Here is a 19,859-nt window from a genome sequence, read left to right as displayed (position 1 = left end):
ACTTGCAGGGAAATGGTGCAAAGAAGCATTCCTGGACACAATCAGCTCCAAATGTGAATACGGTTGCTAATTAAGACAATATTGGGTTTAAGAAACGATGAGTCCCACGGAGGCGCAAGAACACTTCCGTGGATCTTGCTTATCGCAGGGTGTCCAAATAGAGAAATGCAGCAGGACCCAGAAATCCCTCTGAAGCAGCATCTGTACTGGGTGCGATTTGAACTTCGTTAGATCTCTGCAGTAATTAACGGGAACACAAGGAAAATCATCTGATACTGCAGTAAAGTGCCTCTTTTTTTGCCACAGAATTCCAGTCTCAACACGAGCAACGTTTCCCTGCAGCCGCTCTGTGTACGGAGAACGACTCCAATGCCCGGTTAGCAGCAGCACAAGTGCCCAGCCTAGGAAAAAAATGACATGCTAGTGTTAAAATTGGACTTCTCCTGTGTTCACACTGATGTCTAGAGATTACATCATAATTTCTGGGAAATGCATTATTTCAGAGGGGGAATTATCTCAAATTAGCCCTAAAAAAATAAGAAGTGTTAGTGTTTATGGAGACCGCTTTGTAGTCAAAGCTGATTATGTTCAGAGTGCTGCTAACAGTGAAAATTCATCGTTATCTGCGATAGATTCAGTATAGAAAGTAGATGGTCTGTAAGTAAAAATGGCATTGCAGCAAGTGTAAAAGCACACGAAAAACCGTAAGGGCCCAGGCCAGTGTCATTTTCTAACACTAAAGCTGTTTAAGGTGGTTTTTTGGAGAGCAAGCTCTCTGGCATTGTAAGTCTAACACACAAAAGCAAATTTATATCAGAAGCCTGAAAGTCTGACCCAGGAATGTCATCTATTCAGATTATGGAAAAGGAAACACACACAGAGGGTGGTGTCAGAAAGAAAAATAGGATGTTTGAAAACCCCAGGATGTTTAAAACAGCCTCTTTTATTCAACAAAATGAAGCATTTACCAGAAGATGGAGGGGAATTAATTTTCTGCTGGAATAACAGAAGTTCGCAGCTATAAGCGATATTTTATGTTGAGGAATAGAAATCTATACCTTCTGTGGAAGACATGAGCGTTTTTGCTCAGTTGTCTCACTCAGAGAGGTTTGGTAACTGCAGTTTTCATGTGTATCATAATAGCTAAGTGAAAAAGAAGAAAACAGTGAACTGTATTGGTTTATAAAGAACACTCAGGTTGGTTTCCTCTTAGCAAAAGAAATAAAACAACATAACCACACCATCGATTCCAGCTCCCTTGTACAGTTTGCAAGAACGAGCTGAAGATATCAAATCACCAGACCCAGGCAGGCACAGGCAAATATTCCCAGTCCATGAAGTGTTTAAAACTTGGGATTTGGCAACAAAGGACACGCATGAACACCTCAAAGGCCGCCTTACCCTTCTTTCTGCTTAGAAATAATTTTCCAGACAACGGCTGCCCCCAGGAGGAGCAGGACTCCTGCGGCTGCCACTCCTGTGAGACAAGAGCATGTGTTATTCTCATTTTACGTATTAAAGCCCATCGGCACAAAAGACATAACAAGGCGTATCTTCAAAAGAAACAGAGAAACGGTTCCGCCAAGGCCACTGCTAAAGATCAGCCATGGAAACATTTCTTACCTAGGCCTACTGAGCCAGAATTGCGTGATGCTGAAGGGAAGAGAAAGAGAAAAATCAACAAACTATTTAATGAAATACAGTGTTTCTCAGCGGTGGTTAATCATTTTGAATCACACAAAGCTTTTGCTGCTAAGGCCCAAAATACAGTATTTCTTAAAAATCATACAATTATATGTATGTGCCTATTTAAAACAGACATTTGCGTGTTTAAACTGCATTTGCATGTTATTCTTTGTTCTTTGCTTCATTTACATTTCACTCACTCAGTTTACAGGCTGGGACAGGAGGGTCCCAGCTTGAGTCCTCTTGGCACTGAGTCTGACTGATGCCTTCCAACGTGTAACCGTCGTCACATTCAAGGGTGATCTTAGTCCCAGAGCGATAAGTATTTCCTTGTACAGCTTTCTTAACACCTTGAATGTCTGGGAATACACATCTGATCTCTGAAATTAGAAGTAAAAGGAAATTTAAAAGGGACATTTAATGAGAAGGAACATAAGTGATTCTGTGATTCTATAAAATACAAGAAATGAAACTGAGGGTTATTTAAAACATCGTTCTTGAGTTCTTTCTGAATTGAACCAGGGATTAATTCTTATTCTATAGGGTAATTCTTATTGCACAGGGTAGTTGCTGCAGAAGAGCCCTTTGAGCCAACCCCCTATACCCCACTTCTAGTCTGTACAAGTCCCTTGCTCTTAAAAGATATCACCAGCCATATTATTTACCAATAATTAATGTATTAATTAGTCCAGCCACCTTAGCTGTTTATACCACTGATTTCAGTGAGGTGAGCTGATGGCTTCAATTTCCATCTCTAATCACCTTTGACAGTCCAACCTCAAGAATTTGGACGAAGCTTCTCAGTGGAGACCAAAGGGGTAACATCAAAGTGTAACTTTTAACCTTTGTTTCCTGCCTTTTTTTTAATATTTGTTTTTACTTTCACACGTAATGGTTACTAAGGGCACTTCAGAGCCATGAGAATGTGGAGCATTTTTCTGTGAGACTGCTTCCTTTAAAGAGCCTCTGACTTATTTACATAAGCGCTCGGTTCATTATTTCCTCTCATTGTTGTCAAAGCGCGTTTCAACTCTTGTGTCACCGAGGTGGGTGCAGCTCCACCAAGGAAGCACCCTGGGTGGGTAATGAATTTATTCCAGTGAATGCCCAGTTTTCCATGCAGGAACATAGGAATGAATTTGCCTTTAGTCAAGTTGACCTGATGACGAAGCTTCCCAGTGAGTCAAGTCACAGATATAAAGGCATTTGCCGAAAAGGAAATAGTCAGGCTCATGTGGACCATACAGATCATGCATCAGAGACAATTTCTCTGATGTAATCACGTCCTTTGTTTGCAGGTAGTGATTACAGCACAGTGAGACACACAAAAAGGGGAGGAAAGGGAAGGGAAAAAGTTTCTGCTCTTCTACTAAAAAGGTTCTAATAACGGAAAGTTACTATACAACTCATTCGTAGCAACGAGATCAGAGATTACAAAAAGTGCAAAAATTAAAATTGCCTTCCAGAATTCATGGTTCTGCCCACAGGAATTCCAAACGTGAGCGGAGTAAGCACTAACACACCTTTGCACCGAGGAGGAGGCCGGCTCCAGGCTCCCGACACCGTGCACTTGATGGAAGCGTTCCCAACGAGCGAATAACCAGGGTCGCAGCTGTAGGATACGGATGCTCCGTAGGAAAAAGTGTTGGAGGTGTTGCCGTTCAGCTTCCCGTTGGTGATGTTTGGAGGGTGGAAACACCTGATAACTGGCAAGTCGGGGAGAGACAAATGACAGCGTTAACATGAGGATCCCAGTGGGCTGCCAGAGAGAAGTTAAGGCACCTTTGCAGCCTTGATTGTGCCCTTTTAATTTCTTCACCTAGGATGAATTTTATAACCCTGGAAGTGGGTATAAACTCAATCTTATTCTTATCACTCATTCTGTAGTAGAGAGCTTGGACTGAATCCTTATACAAACCTTTCCCTAAGGCAAGTCATATGTCAAATATCCTTTCTTCTTAGCTCTCTGCAACAGAAACACACCTTGGCAGACCGGGGGAGGATGGCTCCAGGCTCCAGACTCTGTGCAAGAAATGGATGCTGGCCCAACGAGAGAGAACCCGGGCTCACACGTGTATCTTATAGATGCTCCAGGGGTAAAAAATGCTTTTGGTGGGCCAATGAGAGACCCATGGGTGATATCTGCAGGCTTGGAACAGCGCAGCACTTAAAGAAAGAGAAATGTAGATCAAAACAGAGCTCGTACAGGCAAGAGGGGAAACCATATGCTTGCTGAATCCAACGCATAGAGCCAGCCCTCCCCAACCCTCTGCACTCACTTCACCCCAAATCATCTCTAAAGCATCACCCACATTTCTTCCTACACGAAGGAACGTTGCCCTTCAGTGCTTGGAGGAGGCTGACGCTTCACTACCGAAAGAGGAGAGGGCGAGAAGGTGATGTTCAGTTAAAAAAAGGTGACAGCAAGAGAGTAAAAAGAGCACAAATAACCTGCACTGCAGAAAGCAGGACAGGTTGGGAGGAAGAGTTAGTGTTAGTATATCTTCTTATAATAGACCTACCTGGCTTCATTGTGGTATCAGGATGATGATAGCGTTCTGCCATTCCATCTAGATGCAGCATTAAGAGTTTAAAATACACATTTGGTTGAGCAAATACAAGACACAAATTTACCTTCATTTTCCATCATCCCACCTTTATATTTCTAGCAAAAAACAGGTCATTTCTCTCTGACAGTCAATGTCCTGCCATGAAGCTAAAACATTTCTCACTTTCAAGAAACAAAGAGAACATGGATTATGGTTTGCAACAAGGAGGGTGGGAAAGTGCAAATTGCTCTCAGCATTACCCAAAACCCAGCTTATCTCCTGTTTGAGAGGAACATCATAAATAAAAGGAACAATTTGTGATTTCTCCTTAAAGCAGCTGGAGCAAACAGGATGGATAAAGTCAGCTTTGGCTTTGGTGAGTGGTAGGAGCAGTCGGGGAGGGATGCGCAATGTTAACAAGTGCAGACACTTACCCTGCTCACAAATGGGTACCGGAGGATCCCACGTTTTATCCGCCTGGCACCGAGCCGTGCGGTGGCCTCGCAAGGTGAAACCTTTGCGGCACTTAAAGCTCACGGTGTCGTTGTATGTGTAGCGATATTTAAGAACAGTTATTCTCCCATTCTGGATCCGTGGGACCGGACACACCACCTCTGAAAAACAAATTTGTCATCTCAAAGGGGGAGCCATATGGATGCTGTATATGCACATATAAAGTCCACCTGTGATGTGCTGCTGCTCAGAAGAGTTTCACAGGTAGTAATCAGAAGAGTAATTTCAATAATTGTGGGCTTTTTAGTTCCTTTAGGTACCCTAGGTTTACCACATTATTGTATAGATAAACATCGTTTTGTGCCTGTAAACAGAATTATGCAAACACAATCCAACTAAATACATTAAATGACGTAGAAATTCATAAGTGCTGTTAGTCAGTCTTGTGACTGCTTTACTATACCATCCTCATGCCTTCCAAAGCAATTTCAACTGAAAGAAAGACTAATTGCACTGATCAAACCCTGTAAAACAGCCTTGTGGTTTGAAGAACCGTACACTATTTGGAAGATCTCAGTTCAGTTTTACTCAATATCCCACTCTTCTACTGCAAGACACATTTCTTCCTTAATTTATTATTTATGTTTGTGAAACAAAAGAGACAAATCCCTGTGGGCATCTCACAACTCCTCATTCTATGTAACTCTGAAAGATCAAAAGCTGGAATATTTTTAGAAGAAACCAAGCAAGCAAGCAAAACAAAGCAATCCTAGAGGAATATTATGCTTAAAAACCAGTCTTATTCCTCCAGGTTCTATTTATTTTAAGGAAATGCCACTTTTCAATTTGAAGGACTTAATTTGGCAGCTCTGGGCTGGATCTAGCGGTGACCTACTTACTCTGACAAAGAGGGAGAGCACCACTCCATGCGACGTCTGCTCCGAAAACCTCACATCGCCTGTGAGAGTGTCCAACCAGCCGGTGCCTGCAGTTACACACAAAAACCAGCAGTTGACACCAAATCATTGAGCTTGGATTATGCTCTTACAGTACCCCCCAAAATTTCCTTCTGCAGCCTCCTGATTCTGGCCGGTCACTGAGGTTTTCCTATTGGTTTGACACATGGGAATGAAAGGACCCCCAAGTTGGTTCTTCCCAGATTCCAGAGGAACAGCAATGATCACAAATCCCTGTGGGTGAGATCAGGCAGGCGCTAAATTAGGACTTGGCCCCAAGTGATTTCCAAACCGCTGGAGCCTCCTCGCAGCAGGTGCTCGTTTGCCGTGAGAGCGGCCATCTGAGAAGGCAACTGAAACTCAAGTTTGCAAAATAATATGTTGAGCATAGGCAGGGGAAAAAATGAGACACACTTGTCCCTTTACTGACCAGGCGACTATGGCATAACTGGAAGCAAAATATGAATTCTGGAAAAGAATGGCCTGCACAGGGCTCTGAGGTTGACTAGAAGTTGCCCAACACGGAGCTCAGAAAACAAACTCAGCAAAGGCAGCGTGGGACTCACCCATCTTCACACGTATGGCTCACGGTTGACCCGAAAAGAAGATCTGTCAGAACAACAACTCTGCCATTCTTTGGTGTTTCTGGGTATTTACACTGTTTCCCTGGGAAAGAACAAGGCTGAGTTTAAACTCCTGCCTTGCAGTTGTGTGATGCACTATGAGAAGGTAACTGAAGGATCTGTCCACATTGAGACACCAATAAAGAACGTGATTTTCTACAAGGCCAATGGCTGCCCAAATTATGTGACTAGTAAAGCCATGTATGAACCATTTTTAAAAAGAATTGCTTTCAGAAACCCACAAATGTAACTTAAACCATTTCCAACGACCAAACTGATGGAGCTATTCACTTTTACAAAACGCTAGCGCTTCAGACCACGTGTGGTTTTTGAGGCATGTCAGGGTTGGGGACACTCCGGGGTGCCTCGTGTATCCCAGCTGGCAGCTGTATCGCACGGTGTCCCCAGCAAGAAATTCGGTCAGGTTTTTATATTCCTCAGTCAGCTTAGCAAAAGTTAAGTTTGGAGGTGCCCCGCAGCCACCTGTCGGGAAAGAAAACACAAAGGAAAATAGGGGTATCCCCTATGTAAAGTTGGTTTAAAACGTACATATAGTTGAAAGTTTACAAGCAAAACTGAAAACAAAGGGGAAGGACCGAAGGATTCACAATTTTGGAAAGAGTAAGGGAAAGGAAACATCCTACAGGCTTTTAGTGACAGAAATTCCCAGATTATCCATAACTCCCATCATGAAATCACAATGTACCTGCACAGCGGGGAAGAGGGAGGCTCCAGTTTCCAGAGTCGGTGCAGTAGATCGATGCCTCTCCCTGGAGGCTGTAGCCAGGGTCACAGCTGTAGTTGATCACCATCCCAGCAGGGAAAACTTCCAAGCCCTGGCTGTTGTGATTTCCTTTGTCAATATTTGGAGGTGAAGGACATTGCAGCAGCACTAAAGACAACAAAACAAAATGCAAAGAGGTCATGGACGGGGTGACATGCAGGAAGGATGCGCGCACAAAGCCAAAGTGACACAGCTCCTGCGTGTGCTAGGAGCATGATTAGACCCTCCCCATGCCAGTTGGGAAGTTTGACAGCTCCAGGATTAGCTGAGCACAGGAGAGATGCTCACCTGGCTCGCAGGTGGGGACAACAGGTGCCCAGTGGCCACCGAGCTGGCACTCGGCCTCATTGCTACCCCGCAGCACAAAGCCCGGGTGACACTGGAAGGTGACGTTGGCCCCGGGAGGGTACACAGCACTCTGTCCTTCAACCACATCTCCATTCTGGATGTTGGGGTTTGTGCAGTTGACCACTGGAAGTGAAAAGCAGCAGAGCATGGGATGGGGAGGCAGCTGCCAGAGCTGGGGGTTCCCCCTTTGTTTTTGTGAGGTTAAAATTCAATAAAGCGGTTTGAGCACAAGGGTCTCCCTTTTCACCATGGGTACAGCATTCACAGCTCACCTTCACACCAGGGGTAAGGGATGCTCCAGCTTCCATTGACCGTACAGTACAGAGTTGTTTTTCCAATAAGAGAATAGCCAGGGTCACAGCTGTAGTTTACAGACTCTCCAGGCATGAACAGTCCCACATCCTCACCGTCGTGCTGGCCATGGTCAATTGCCGATGGGGAGGGACACAGCCGTCCTATGGGGAGGGAAATCTGCACTGAGAACGGGACGGGCTTTGGGTTTTGCATTTCATTTTCCTGTTCAGCGCTAGAGGACTGAGACTCCATAAGCACAAGTATGTGGATTTTTGCTTTTCACCCCTTCTTCCCTCCCTCTTTGCATCACCAGCATATCCACAAGTGAAAGAGGCACCTTCACACCGTGGGGCAGGCACGCTCCAAGCTCCAGAAGAAGTGCAGTTGAGCTGCGCCTCCCCAACAAGAAGGTAGCCGGGATCACAGCTGTAGCTCACGGACATGCCGCTGGTGAAGTTTGTCCCCAGCTCCGCGCTGTGCGTGGCGTGGGCGATGACGGGAGGAGGAGGACAAGGCAGCGCTAACAGGGCCGGAGCACAGATTGGTGATTTTGCCCAGTGTTTGTAACACAACACAACACCATCACACCCGAAGCGGTGCGAGCGAGGCAGAGAGCAGGACCTCAGGGCCCCCCCAGCACAAGGGTGGCCCTGAGCATCCTCTTTCTAAAGCCCCATGTGTTGGTGCTCACCTGGCTCACAGGTGGGGATGGCAGGTGCCCAGTGGCCACCGAGCTGGCACTCGGCCTCATTGCTACCATGAAGCACAAAGCCCGGGTGACACTGGAAGGTGACGTTGGCCCCAGGAGGGTACACAGCGCTCTGTCCTTCAGCCACATCTCCATTCTGGACGCTGGGGCTTGCACAGGTGATCACTGGAGGTAAAAAGCAGCAGAGCATGGGCTGGGGAGGCAGCTGCCATGGCTGGGGGTTCCCCTTTTCTTTGTGCAAGCAATAAAGCTGTGTGAGCACAATGGTCTCCCTTTTCAGTATGGGTGACAGCATTCCCAGCTCACCTTCACACTGGGGATAAGGGATGCTCCAGGCTCCAGATGTCAAACAAGAAACTGTTGTTTTCCCGGTAAGGACATACCCCGGGTCACAGTAGTACCTCACTGATACTCCGGGGATGAACACTTTCACATCCTTACTCGCATGCTGGCCATTTTTGATCTTTGGAGGGGAAGGACATTGTAGCACTACAAGGAGGGGAAAAAGTCATAACTGGTGAAGAGCTGGTACCACAAACACCCACTGTAGGGTAAAGCAGCCTTTTAACTTCTTTCTTTCCCATTAACTTTAACCAAGCAGCTAGAGACGTCAATGTATGAATTATGTTTCCATCCTATGCTCACCCATCTTCCTCCCTTCATTTTTTTCTAGCTTATTGACCTCAGGGAAGAGAATGTCTTGCTGTTTAGGTATTTACAGTGGTTAGTTTCCATCTGTGGCCCAAACAGCTTGCTCTGGCCTTTCTGTGGTTGTGAACAAGGTGAGACACCAGCCTGGCTCGCTCTCTTTGTGGATTCGTTTAAGGAGGTGAGAGCTCTGTGTTAAAAGGGTCTGAATGGGGATTATGATCACACAGCAGTTCAGAAGAAATCAGCTCCCACCCTCCACCTCACTGACACTTACTCTTCTCACAGATGGGGACAGGAGGGTTCCACGTGCCCCCAAACTGGCACTGAGACTCCTGAGAGCCCTTCAAGGCGTAACCAAAATCACATTCGAAGACAACAATGTCTGTGACTCTGTACGCGGTCTCCAGCCCCATTGTTCTTCCGTTCTGGATCTCTGGTCTTTTGCAGCCAGTTGCTGGAAGTGAAGAGCACAAGGCAGCAATTAGGCTGAGAGACAAGAAGCAAGAAGGGGCCAGGGAAAGAAAGCAATGTGTGTTATGATAGGACAAGGGGTGATGGTTTTAAACTAAAGGAGGGAGATTCGGGCTGGACATGAGGAAGAAACTGTTGGCCCTGAGGGTGGTGAGAGCCTGGCCCAGGTTGGCCAGAGCGTTGGTGGATGAACCATCCCTGGAGACATCCCAGGCCAGGCTGGACAGGGCTCTGAGCAACCTGAGCTGGTGAAGATGTCCCTGTCATGGCAGGGGGGGCACTGGGGGAGCTTTAAGGTCCCTTCCAACCCAAACTAATCTGTGATTCCATGGAAAGGAGCCAACAGCAGCACACCTTCACAGCGGGGCCGGGGCCGGCTCCACGTGCCCGCGGCGGTGCAGGTGATGGAGCCGTTCCCCACCAGGGAGTAGCCGTCCCTGCAGGTGTAGAGCACGGCCGAGCCTGGCAGGTGGGTGGCCGAGGGTTGGCCACTGGCCTTCCCATTGGCGATGCCCGGAGGAGGAGGACACTTCACCTCTGCGAAGGAAAGGCCGATAAGAAATATGGGACAGAGCAAGAAAAAAGAGAATTAAAAATCCAACCTTCAAAAACCAAAGGAGGGAGACAATTAATTCCATTAACTCATTTGAATAAGTGTTTGTCACGTGAGCTGCCTTCCAGTCAGTGGGTGCAAGGTGGATTTTAGCATCAGTTCTGCAGAAGCGCCCGGGGTTTGCAGGACATGCGCTTCCCAAGATGGGAAGGGACGGGGATGACACCATTTCAGCAGTCATGCTTTCTGCATACCGTGACCCAAATTATCCTGAGACAAACCTTTGATGGGAAGAACCACACGTGGGAAGGAACACCCACACTCTCCTGAGAGTCACTTCTTTGCCACCTGTGTCTGAAGGCTGTGGGACAATTCTTACCCCCTTTTCCATAACCATTCATGACACATGCAGAGAGACACTGGCCACACCATTCCTATACATAACACTTACACCAGCAGCAAGGAGTTTGAAATATGAATGGTTTTCCCAGTTTGGACCGGGAAGCATTTTCAGAAACATCCAAATCAAACCAAAATGAAAAGAAACATGAAAGATTTGACACACAGAGCAACTTGAGAGATCTTTTGCCGTAAAATCTTTGGCCTGAAAGATGTGCCACTCTCTCTTGCAAGCCATCTCCAAGGGCTTTTTGTTGTGGCGTACTCACGCTGGCAAACAGGAGCATCTCCACTCCATGAGACCTGTGTGCCGGAGACCTCGCATGTTCTCTGAGAGCTTCCCACCAACTTGTACCTGGAGCCACACAGAAGGATTTATTAACTTACATTAAGAGACCTGAGATTCCTTTGCAATGCTTGTAAAATGACAGCCAAGGCTTTTGACTTGGCAACTTCATGTGAAGCTGGAAATCTGCTTCGCTCTCACTGGACACCTGAGTTCAGCAAGACTCACCCTTTGTTGCAAGTGTAGTTCACTTTGGACCCAAAGAGGAGGTCGGTCAGGACAACAGCTCTGCCATTCTCCGGGTCGCCTGGGTTAGCACATTGCTTCCCTGGAAGGGAACATCAGCCACCATCAGCTGCTCCCTCGCATCCCACCCGGGGATGCTGGCAGAGAGCAGACTGCATAAAGAAAAACAGAAAATAAAGGCAGAAATCCAGCCAAGCCTGACACTTTAGGGTTTTTTTCAGCACTTGCAGGACGTACTTTTGCAGAACTCCAGCGCCACAGACCATGTCTGATTCTCAAGGCACGTGATGGCTGGTGGCATCCCCAGCTGCTGGGTGTACCCGGGCCGGCAGACGTAATTCACCGTCCTCCCCACGGGAAAGACGCTCTGGTTGTTGTACGGCTCCTTCGGCTCAGCAAACACCAGGCTGGGAGGTGCATTGCAACCAGCTGCCAAGAAAGGGAAGCCAGCCCAGTTGTCAAAGGAGACGAGAAAACGCAGATTTGGAAGACCAAGGGGAAGGTTAACACGAACAAACACTGTTTGAACACTTGCCCTGCTCGCAGACTGGCACGGGCGGCTCCCAGGTGTTATTTAGTTGGCATTGTACCACTCTGTGGCCACGTAGAACATAGCCTGGCTCACACTCAAAAGTGACAGTGTCCTTGTGCGTGTAGGCAGTCCTAGGAGATGCTATTCTCCCGTTCTGGACCTGTGGGACAGGACATCTCGCCTCTGGAAAAGAAGCACACATACTCAGAGCAGAGCTGTGCGACTGCAAAGCCACTTAACAGCTGCAATGCCTTTTACCCTGTTGCCCCCAAAATAAGACCTACCCTGAAAATAAGACCTAGTGTGATTTTTTCAGGATATTTGAGGATGCTCAAAATATAAGCCCTACTCCAAAAATAAGCTCTAGTTACCGTTCATTAAAAAGGTCAATTTAAATAATATCCGGGCAGCTATACATATAAAATAGTAAAATTATTTGGCAATATAATGTATTTGAATAAATGTTGGTTTTTGTTTGTGAATATCAGTAAAAATGTAGATTGTTGTACACGGAAAAAGGAAACAGAGTTGCCAGAAATTCACTATGGAATTCAGGGTTTGGAGACTTATGATGATGTTCCAGAATGTGATGACATGTCTGTATTTGAATAGAGGTCGAACTTTTGTTCAAGAATAAATGTAGATTGTCGTTCCTAGAAAAAATAAGACATCCCCTGAAAATAAGCCCTAACGCATCTTTTGGAGCAAAAATTAATAGAAGACTGTGTCTTATTTTGGGGGGAAACAGCGTTAGACACTAGTCTGAAATAATATTCCCACAGATGATGTGCTGCCTGCATCCAGTGATGCCAAAAACTGAGTGACCAAACAGTAAGATGAGGCTGGGGATGCCCAAGACTGGTCCAGCCATGGCTGCAGATCAACCCCTGCAGGTGACTGGGCAAGAAGTGCAACACTTCGGAGGTCTCCTGAGCTTTCTGAACACAGAACAGCAGCGCTGGGAGGACTGCACCCGGATTGTGGGATGCGCACACACAACCCTACCTCCGCACTGCGGTGGGGGGCCGCTCCACACCCCGGTTTTGCCATCGCGGGTGGTGCAGTGGATGTTGGGCTCTCCGTGCAGCGGGAACCCGGCGTTGCAGGTGTACGTCACTGACGTGCCGAAGTGGAACTCGTCCAGCAGCCTGCCCGTGTGCTTCCCGTTGGGGATGTCCGGAGGTGGCGCACAAGGGATCCCTGCAGGGGTGCAGAACAAGGCTTCCAAATTCAATGAGAGCACCAAAGTGCTTTAAATCTCTCCATCCACACCTGGAGTATTGCGTCCTGTTCTGGGCCCCTCAGTTCAAGAAGGACAGGGAACTGCTGGAGAGAGTCCTAATCACCTAATCAGCAACAGTACTTAATGAGCAGAGAAACACGCGGGTGTAATTGCTGAGGTGCGGCGCAGCATCTCTTTGTGTACAACATCAGTTATCTGCACTCAGAGAGCCGGTGGTTTGGGACTTCGGGATTCTGCTTCTGGCCCTCCCAGGGCTCTCTGCCTCTCCTTAGGGTTGTGCCTTGGTCTCCCTCTGTCTAACAATAATATTTTCCCTTCCTTTCTTGTAATAGGCTTGTGATGTTAGAGACAGGAGATCCAAGTCCTGCTGAAGAAGCTCCAGGTGAGACATCACTTCCTATGACCCACTTGAGATCTTGTACCTTTTGCCAGGACATTTTCTTATAGCATCAAAACCTTCTGATATTTTTCATGCCCACAGAGCAGGAAAGTTCCCCGTGAAAGCTTTCCTTGGAAACATTTGTCATTCTCTGCTAGGAAATATTAACCAAATCCATGCAGACCCGTGGACCTATAAGATACTTACGCTGACAAATGGGAACGCTGCCGCTCCACTCAACGCGTCCGCCCGAAATCTCACATCGTCTGCTGGATTGTCCGATTAGCCTGTGCCTGGTGTTCAAAGGGGTGAACGTTCATCCCAAGTCATTGCAGTTTGAGTTACTGTCTCCTCCCAACCGCCTCGGACGCTGTGATCAGCAAAACTGGCCTTGGAGAAGTTCCCTTCCTCACTCTGCCCAACCATTTCATAGTATATACATGTATACGTAAGATAGGGAACACCATATGTGTTATATAGGCACCGAACTCTATTCAGCGGCTTCTCTATAGAATCCATTTATTAGGACTGAATGAATGGGAGGAAAAAAGGGAGACTTACCTAATACATCTCTCCTTGCTGTGTAAAGCAGTAGCCAAACCCAGGACTTACCCTTCTTCGCAGCTGTAGTGCACTGTTGACCCAAACAGGAGATCTGTTAGGAAACTGATTTTTCCATTCACAGGTTCACCGGGATGATTGCACTTTTTCTCTGGTGAAGGAAAAAAACCCTCATTTTAGGCTTCTACGTATCTATACCACAGAACAACAGATGCAACTATTAATTCAGTAATCTGCCCCCATCCCCAGTTACTCCCCAAACGGGTTTCGAACAGCATGAATTTACATGGCTTTACTAGTCACATACTATTTGAACACCAGAATAAGGTCAAGGTTTTTGCAGCATGGACAGAACCTAGCACCTATTCCTTCTTGAACAACGGACACCAAATCAAGGAGCTATTCACTTTTACAGAACTCTAGTGCTTCTGACCACACTCCGCTCTCAAGGCAGGTAATAGTAGGTGACATCCCTGGGTGTTTAGCATATCCAGGTCGGCAAGTGTATTGCACGGTCTTCCCGACAGAAAAAGCAATGTCATTTTTATGCTCCTCTTTTAGCTCGGCAAAGTGTAACCTTGTAGGAGCACCACAACCACCTATTGAGAAAGAAACATATATGAGAATCAGGCTGGACAGGCACGCTGGGTGCAAGCACAGAAAGAACATTGTTACGAGGAAAGGTGTTTAGTTTGCCTTGCAAAATCATTTATTTTCATTAATATAGCCATTCTTAACCAAACACAACCTGTTTTCCCAAAGGATTCCAGAGGATCACATTCTTATGCCCAGGATGCATTTAAATCTTCCACTCACAGGGTTTAATCTCATTGTTTGAACGGGGTTAAAGGACATAAAATAGTAGCGTACCTCAAAGCAGCTCTGTTGTTATTTACCTCGAGGTTTAAGGCTGTTTGGGACCTCCTGGTCACGGTGGGGTCTCTCGCAGACGGGGACAGGAGGGTGCCAGCTGCCATCCTCCTGGCAGGAGATCTGAGCGCTGCCTTGCAGGCTGTAACCTGTGTGACACTGAAATGTCACCGTCTGCCCAGGCGCAGAGATCAGTCCTCGAACATCAACTTGCCTTCCGTTCTCTATATCTGGGTTTACGCAGACGGTCACTGGAAACGGTGACGTGCCAAAGTGATGTGCAAAAGGAGTCGGAACAAGAAGGAAATAAAGCGCACAGCGTGTTAATGTCGCAAATAAAGCTACATACCATCTGCATAAACCTCCCCAGCCCCACCTTCACAAGAGAAGGGCTTGAAATTATAATAATTTAAACCATGCAACACTCGTTCATGGGATTAACCTTCCCGGAGGATCTGTTTGCAATGGTCAGGGTCTCCCCTGTGCTCAGAGCCACACTTTGGGCTTCTCCCCCGAGGGCACCAACCACAGACCCACCTTCACATTGAGGGACGGGCAGGCTCCAGTTCCCAGATGCTCTGCAAAACACAACGGCGTTTCCAACCAGGTAGTAGCCAGGATCACAGGTGTACGTTACAGACATCCCCATGGTAAAAAACGCTTTGCCCTGGCCATTGTGATTTCCATTGCGGACCCCCGGAGGCATGGGGCACGGTCGGACTGCAAGAGGGAGATGGAAAGTCTAACTCAGCGAGAGAGCAAGGGGGAGGGAGTTGGCGTGATGCTGTGTTGTTGGGTTAAAGCCCATGGCAGGAACAGCTCTGCCTGCACACGCTGTTCCTGCCTGCAAAAGCACCCATGGGCAGGGCTGCCCTCGGGGACACAGCAGCTCCCGCACTCACCCCTCTCGCACGTGAGCACCGGGTCCCAGATCCCCCCAGGCTGGCACTGACTCTCGTCGGTGTTTGTGGTGTAACCGACATTACAGCCAAACTGAAGAGTCTCTCCAGCTTTGTAGGTGCTCTGTGGCTTGTAGACCTTCCCGTTCTGTACCTCGGGTACCTCACAGCCGATCGCTGCAGGGAACATAGACAGCATCCTTTAAATGAACTTCAATGCGTGGGCCAGATCCTGCGCACACAAACATCTCACTTCTCACCACTGCCATAAATCTGTCAGCACTGTTCTTAGAACCAGCACCCTCTCTGCCAGCTCCACACCCAGCAATGAGGCATCCACGCACCTTCGCAGCGGGGCAGGGGTCTGCTCCACACCCCGCTCTCGCTGCAGCGGATGGACGCGTTCCCAACCAGCTCGAATCCTTCCTTGCAGCTGTAATACACCGTCACTCCCCGGGAAAACTTGCCCGAGGACTGTCTGCTGTGCAGCCCGTTGGCGATGTTTGGTGGCCGAGGACACGTCACCTCTGGAGAGGGAGGGGAAAAGCCCATGAGAGATTCTAAGGGGCAATGCCTGAGAGACAGCTCAGCTCAAACATCTGCATGTCAGACGTGGGGAAAGGTGACAGGGGACGGCAGAGGGCTCCCACCCCAGCTGCTGGCAGATCCATCCTGACAGCCAGCCCTTGGGTGCCCCGTCTCTCCTCTGACTTTTCTGGACAGGGAGGGTTGAATTGGTTCATAAGGATCCATCCAGTCTCCCACCGAGGCTGTGTCGTGCCCCATGCCTGGTCCCCAGCACCATCCCCAGCTGGCTCTCCATGGGTGCGCTGCAGCCAGAGCTCCAGGAGAAAGGTGCTGGCTCTGGAGACCCCTTTGCCCTCGGTGTCACATCAAGTGATGTGCCAGTTTCTGGACACACACTGCGGGGTCACCAGCACCCAGTCCCAGTGCGAGAGATACAGCACGTGCAGCCACAGGCATAGAAATACCCAGCTCCACATTCACAAGTGTAAGCTTATTCTTTACATATTATAAAACTGTGTATTTCATTAAAGGAGAATGTAATCCCTCATTTAAGGGCTCAGTGACAACACTCAGGGTCTCCCGTGTGCTCAGAGCCACACTTTGGGCTTCTCCCCCGAGGGCTCCAACCACAGACCCACCTTCACACTGAGGGATGGGCAGGCTCCAGTTCCCAGATGCTCTGCAAAACACAACGGCGTTTCCAACCAGGTAGTAGCCAGGATCGCAGGTGTACGTTACAGACATCCCCATTGTAAAGTTTGCTTTTCCCTGGCTGTTGTGATTTCCATTGGTGACCTCTGGAGGTGCAGGGCATGGTTGGACTGCAAGAGAGAGATGGAAAGTCTAACTCAGCGAGAGAACAAGGAGAAGGGAATTGGCGTGATGCTGTGTTGTTGGGTTAAAGCCCATGGCAGGAACAGCTCTGCCTGCACACGCTGTTCCTGCCTGCAAAAGCACCCATGGGCAGGGCTGCCCTCGGGGGCACAGCGGCTCCCGCACTCACCCCTCTCGCACATGAGCACCGGGTCCCAGGTCCCCCCAGGCTGGCACTGACTCTCATCAGTGTCTGCATCATAACCAGCATCACAGCCAAACCAAAGAGTCTCTCCAGCTTTGTAGGTGCTCTGTGGCTTGTAGACCTTCCCGTTCTGTACCTCGGGTACCTCACAGCCGATTGCTGCAGGGAACACAGACAGCATCCTTTAAATGAACTTCAATGCATGGACCAGATCCTGGACACACATCCCCACCCTTCTTATTGCTGCCATAAACCTGTCAGTGCTGTTCCTACAACCAGGACATCCAGCATCCTCTCTGCTGACCCCTCAAATGTAGCAATGAGGCATCCACGCACCTTCGCAGCGGGGCAGGGGTCTGCTCCACACCCCGCTCTTGCTGCAGCGGATGGACGCGTTCCCGACCAGCTCGAATCCTTCCTTGCAGCTGTAATACACCGTCACTCCCCGGGAAAACTTGCCCGAGGACTGTCCGTTGTGCAGCCCATTGGCGATGTTTGGTGGCCGGGGACACGTCACCTCTGGAGAGGGAAAAGAAATTGCCCCGTGAGTCAGCCGTTTGCCATTTTGTTTGCTACTAGGACTGTTTGGGTAATATCAGGGGAATATCCTGAATTCTGCTCAGTCTTTGTTCCATTTGCTGAGCCAAACTATTAGCTAACAAAAGGTAGAGCAACACCAAAGTCTAATTGTGCTGTGTCCAGAGGAAATTACTTATAATAAGGACGGTCCCGACAGGAGAGCGCACAGGCACATCGTGGGGTTTCGCAGAAAACATACATGGACATGGAAGCAGTGAGAGCAGCGAGAAGTTGTGATTGCTTCCCGTTCCAGGAGGAAGATGAAAACATCCCACATCGGAGCAGAAGCAGAGTCACAAAAATCCCCAGGGACAGTAGCTCAGCCCAGGGTTAACCCCTTCCCATCCCTCTCGGAGCCCAAGACAGGGCAGGCAGCACCAGGACTCGTGTCCCACCCCAAATCCTTTCTGTTTCTGCCTCTCTGAGAGCCAAACTAGCAGCACTTTGGTTTGAGAAGAGAAGCGAGGAGGACAGATGCATCCTGGCTTTGCTTTCCCACCAGATTTGAGAGGACACAAGAGGGAGCTTTCCCCCCATGCTGGGACACTTGCCCTTTTTGCAGACTGGCAGAGGTGGGCTCCATCTGGAGTTATCTTGGCAGGTGCTTGTGTGGGAGCCTTGCAAGGTGTACCCCGTGTTGCACACAAAGCTCACAGTGTCCCCGTTCTTGTAGGGAGGGCGACCAGCAGATACAATCTTCCCATATGAGATGTGTGGGAACCAGCATCGGGCGGCTGGAAAAGAGAGAGAAATAAAACATTGATTTTGCCAGCAAATGTGAAGGCTCTGCTGCGCCTTACAAGGGACCCATAGGCGAACTTGGCCATGAACTTGCTGGTTGTGCTTCCAGGGGAACTGTGGCTTGTTTGCATTGAGATGGAGAGGCAGTGAGAGAGACAGACAGGGAGACATTCAGAATCAAAACCACAGGGATGCAGCTTTTTGTTCATTCGGCAAATATTTGCAGTAGGTGCGGGAATGTGGAAAGAAGGTAAAAGAAACACATCGCTCAGGTAATACCCTTTGGGTTACTGATAAAGGGGTGCAGCCCATCTTGCCTGAGCCCTTTGCACCACTTTGCAGGTTGGCTTTGTTGGAGAACCACAGCCTCGCCAAACAGCACAGTCTGGTTTGCCATTTTACTCTCCTACCTTGTCCCAGAACATTTCTATTTATCTCAGGTTTCAGCTTAACAAAGCTCAAACACAAACTATGATTGCAACAGGCTCCTCATCTCACTGACGTAGAACGCCATCTCCATAACCAGCTTTACTTTGGCAGTTTAAACACATAGGTCAAGCCCCTTGTTACGAGAAGGTTGTGAAAGTCTCTCCACAGCCTCCCATAGTGAGGTTATAACTCCATTTCCCTGGCTGTTGAAGTGCTCAGGAGACCCTGGTGCTATCCCAGGGGGTTGTTTTTGCCCAAGGAGCTTTGAGGCTCAGTGATGCTCAAGAGCTGGCATCCCCAGCTCCACCTGGGACCAGCACAGGGCTCTTATCTGCCCGACAGGGAGAAGCAAAAGGATCAGTCAGGAGAGAAGCAGCAATGAGGAAGAAGAGAGCAGTGGGAGGAAGGGCCCCGGGAGCACAGACCCACCGCCCCCCCTTACCTTGAGCCCCGGCCGCCATGGCCAGGAGCAAAGTGGAGCTGCCCAGGAGGCGGAGGGCAAAGGCGAGCACCATGCTCCGATCCCCGGCGCAGACTGCAGCTCCTGGGGGGGCTGTGGGAAGATATAGGCAACCCAGTTCCTCCTGCTACCCCCCAGTTCCCCCTGCTGCCCCACATGCAGAAGGAGCCGCAGCTGCCGGGGCTTCCCGGGGCCGCAGGACCAGAACCCGTGGGCTCCCCAGCACAGTGCAGGCATGGCCACCACCCCTGGGGATGCTGAAGGTCACACATGCTGCTTTTGCTGCTATTTCTGGCTCCCAGTTCAGGGAACAACAGGCCCCTGGAACCCCCTGTGTGGCCCGTGGGCACCTGTGACAGAGGGGAGGGCGCAGGCACAGAGGTGCCCCGGTGAAGAGCATCCTTGGTTAAGGGAGGTGGCCCAGGTCCCAGGTGGTGCTGGCTGAAGGGACATGGATAGGAAGGGCTGGGCGGAACATAGAACCGAAGGGCTGAGCAAGACGTTCCCTCCTCCTGCAGATGCAGGACCAGTAGCAGCTGGGGACACATCTGTCACTCAGGGTCGTGGATGCTCGGGTCAGGACCCGAATCCTCCCAACCTGGGCTGCTCCAG

General features: G+C 48.9%; 1 protein-coding gene across 1 annotated transcript; it reads right to left on the bottom strand.

Moving 5' to 3' along the window:
- Positions 1-173: 173 nt before the first annotated feature.
- Positions 174-19,302, bottom strand: CR1 (complement C3b/C4b receptor 1 (Knops blood group)). The gene is made up of 37 exons (XM_065854376.2): positions 19,230-19,302; positions 18,169-18,351; positions 17,375-17,557; positions 17,024-17,197; positions 16,659-16,841; positions 15,837-16,019; positions 15,496-15,669; positions 15,131-15,313; positions 14,620-14,844; positions 14,131-14,322; positions 13,775-13,874; positions 13,370-13,455; positions 12,546-12,740; positions 11,544-11,723; positions 11,246-11,437; positions 10,991-11,090; positions 10,746-10,831; positions 9,879-10,061; positions 9,328-9,507; positions 8,709-8,891; positions 8,385-8,567; positions 8,031-8,213; positions 7,672-7,854; positions 7,340-7,522; positions 6,964-7,159; positions 6,559-6,767; positions 6,211-6,310; positions 5,588-5,673; positions 4,670-4,849; positions 4,209-4,256; positions 3,670-3,852; positions 3,210-3,392; positions 1,887-2,066; positions 1,624-1,653; positions 1,402-1,477; positions 1,059-1,143; positions 174-401 (listed from the first exon to the last, which is right to left on the bottom strand). The coding sequence occupies exons 1-37, from the start codon at positions 19,300-19,302 to the stop codon at positions 378-380; spliced, it is 5,550 nt and encodes a 1,849-aa protein (XP_065710448.1). The 3' UTR covers positions 174-377.
- Between the last annotated feature and the right edge of the window lie 557 nt (positions 19,303-19,859).

The sequence above is a fragment of the Patagioenas fasciata genome, chromosome 21 (assembly GCF_037038585.1).
Source record: "Patagioenas fasciata isolate bPatFas1 chromosome 21, bPatFas1.hap1, whole genome shotgun sequence".
Taxonomy (NCBI): Eukaryota; Metazoa; Chordata; class Aves; order Columbiformes; family Columbidae; genus Patagioenas; species Patagioenas fasciata.
This window is presented reverse-complemented; position numbering and strand designations above follow the sequence as displayed.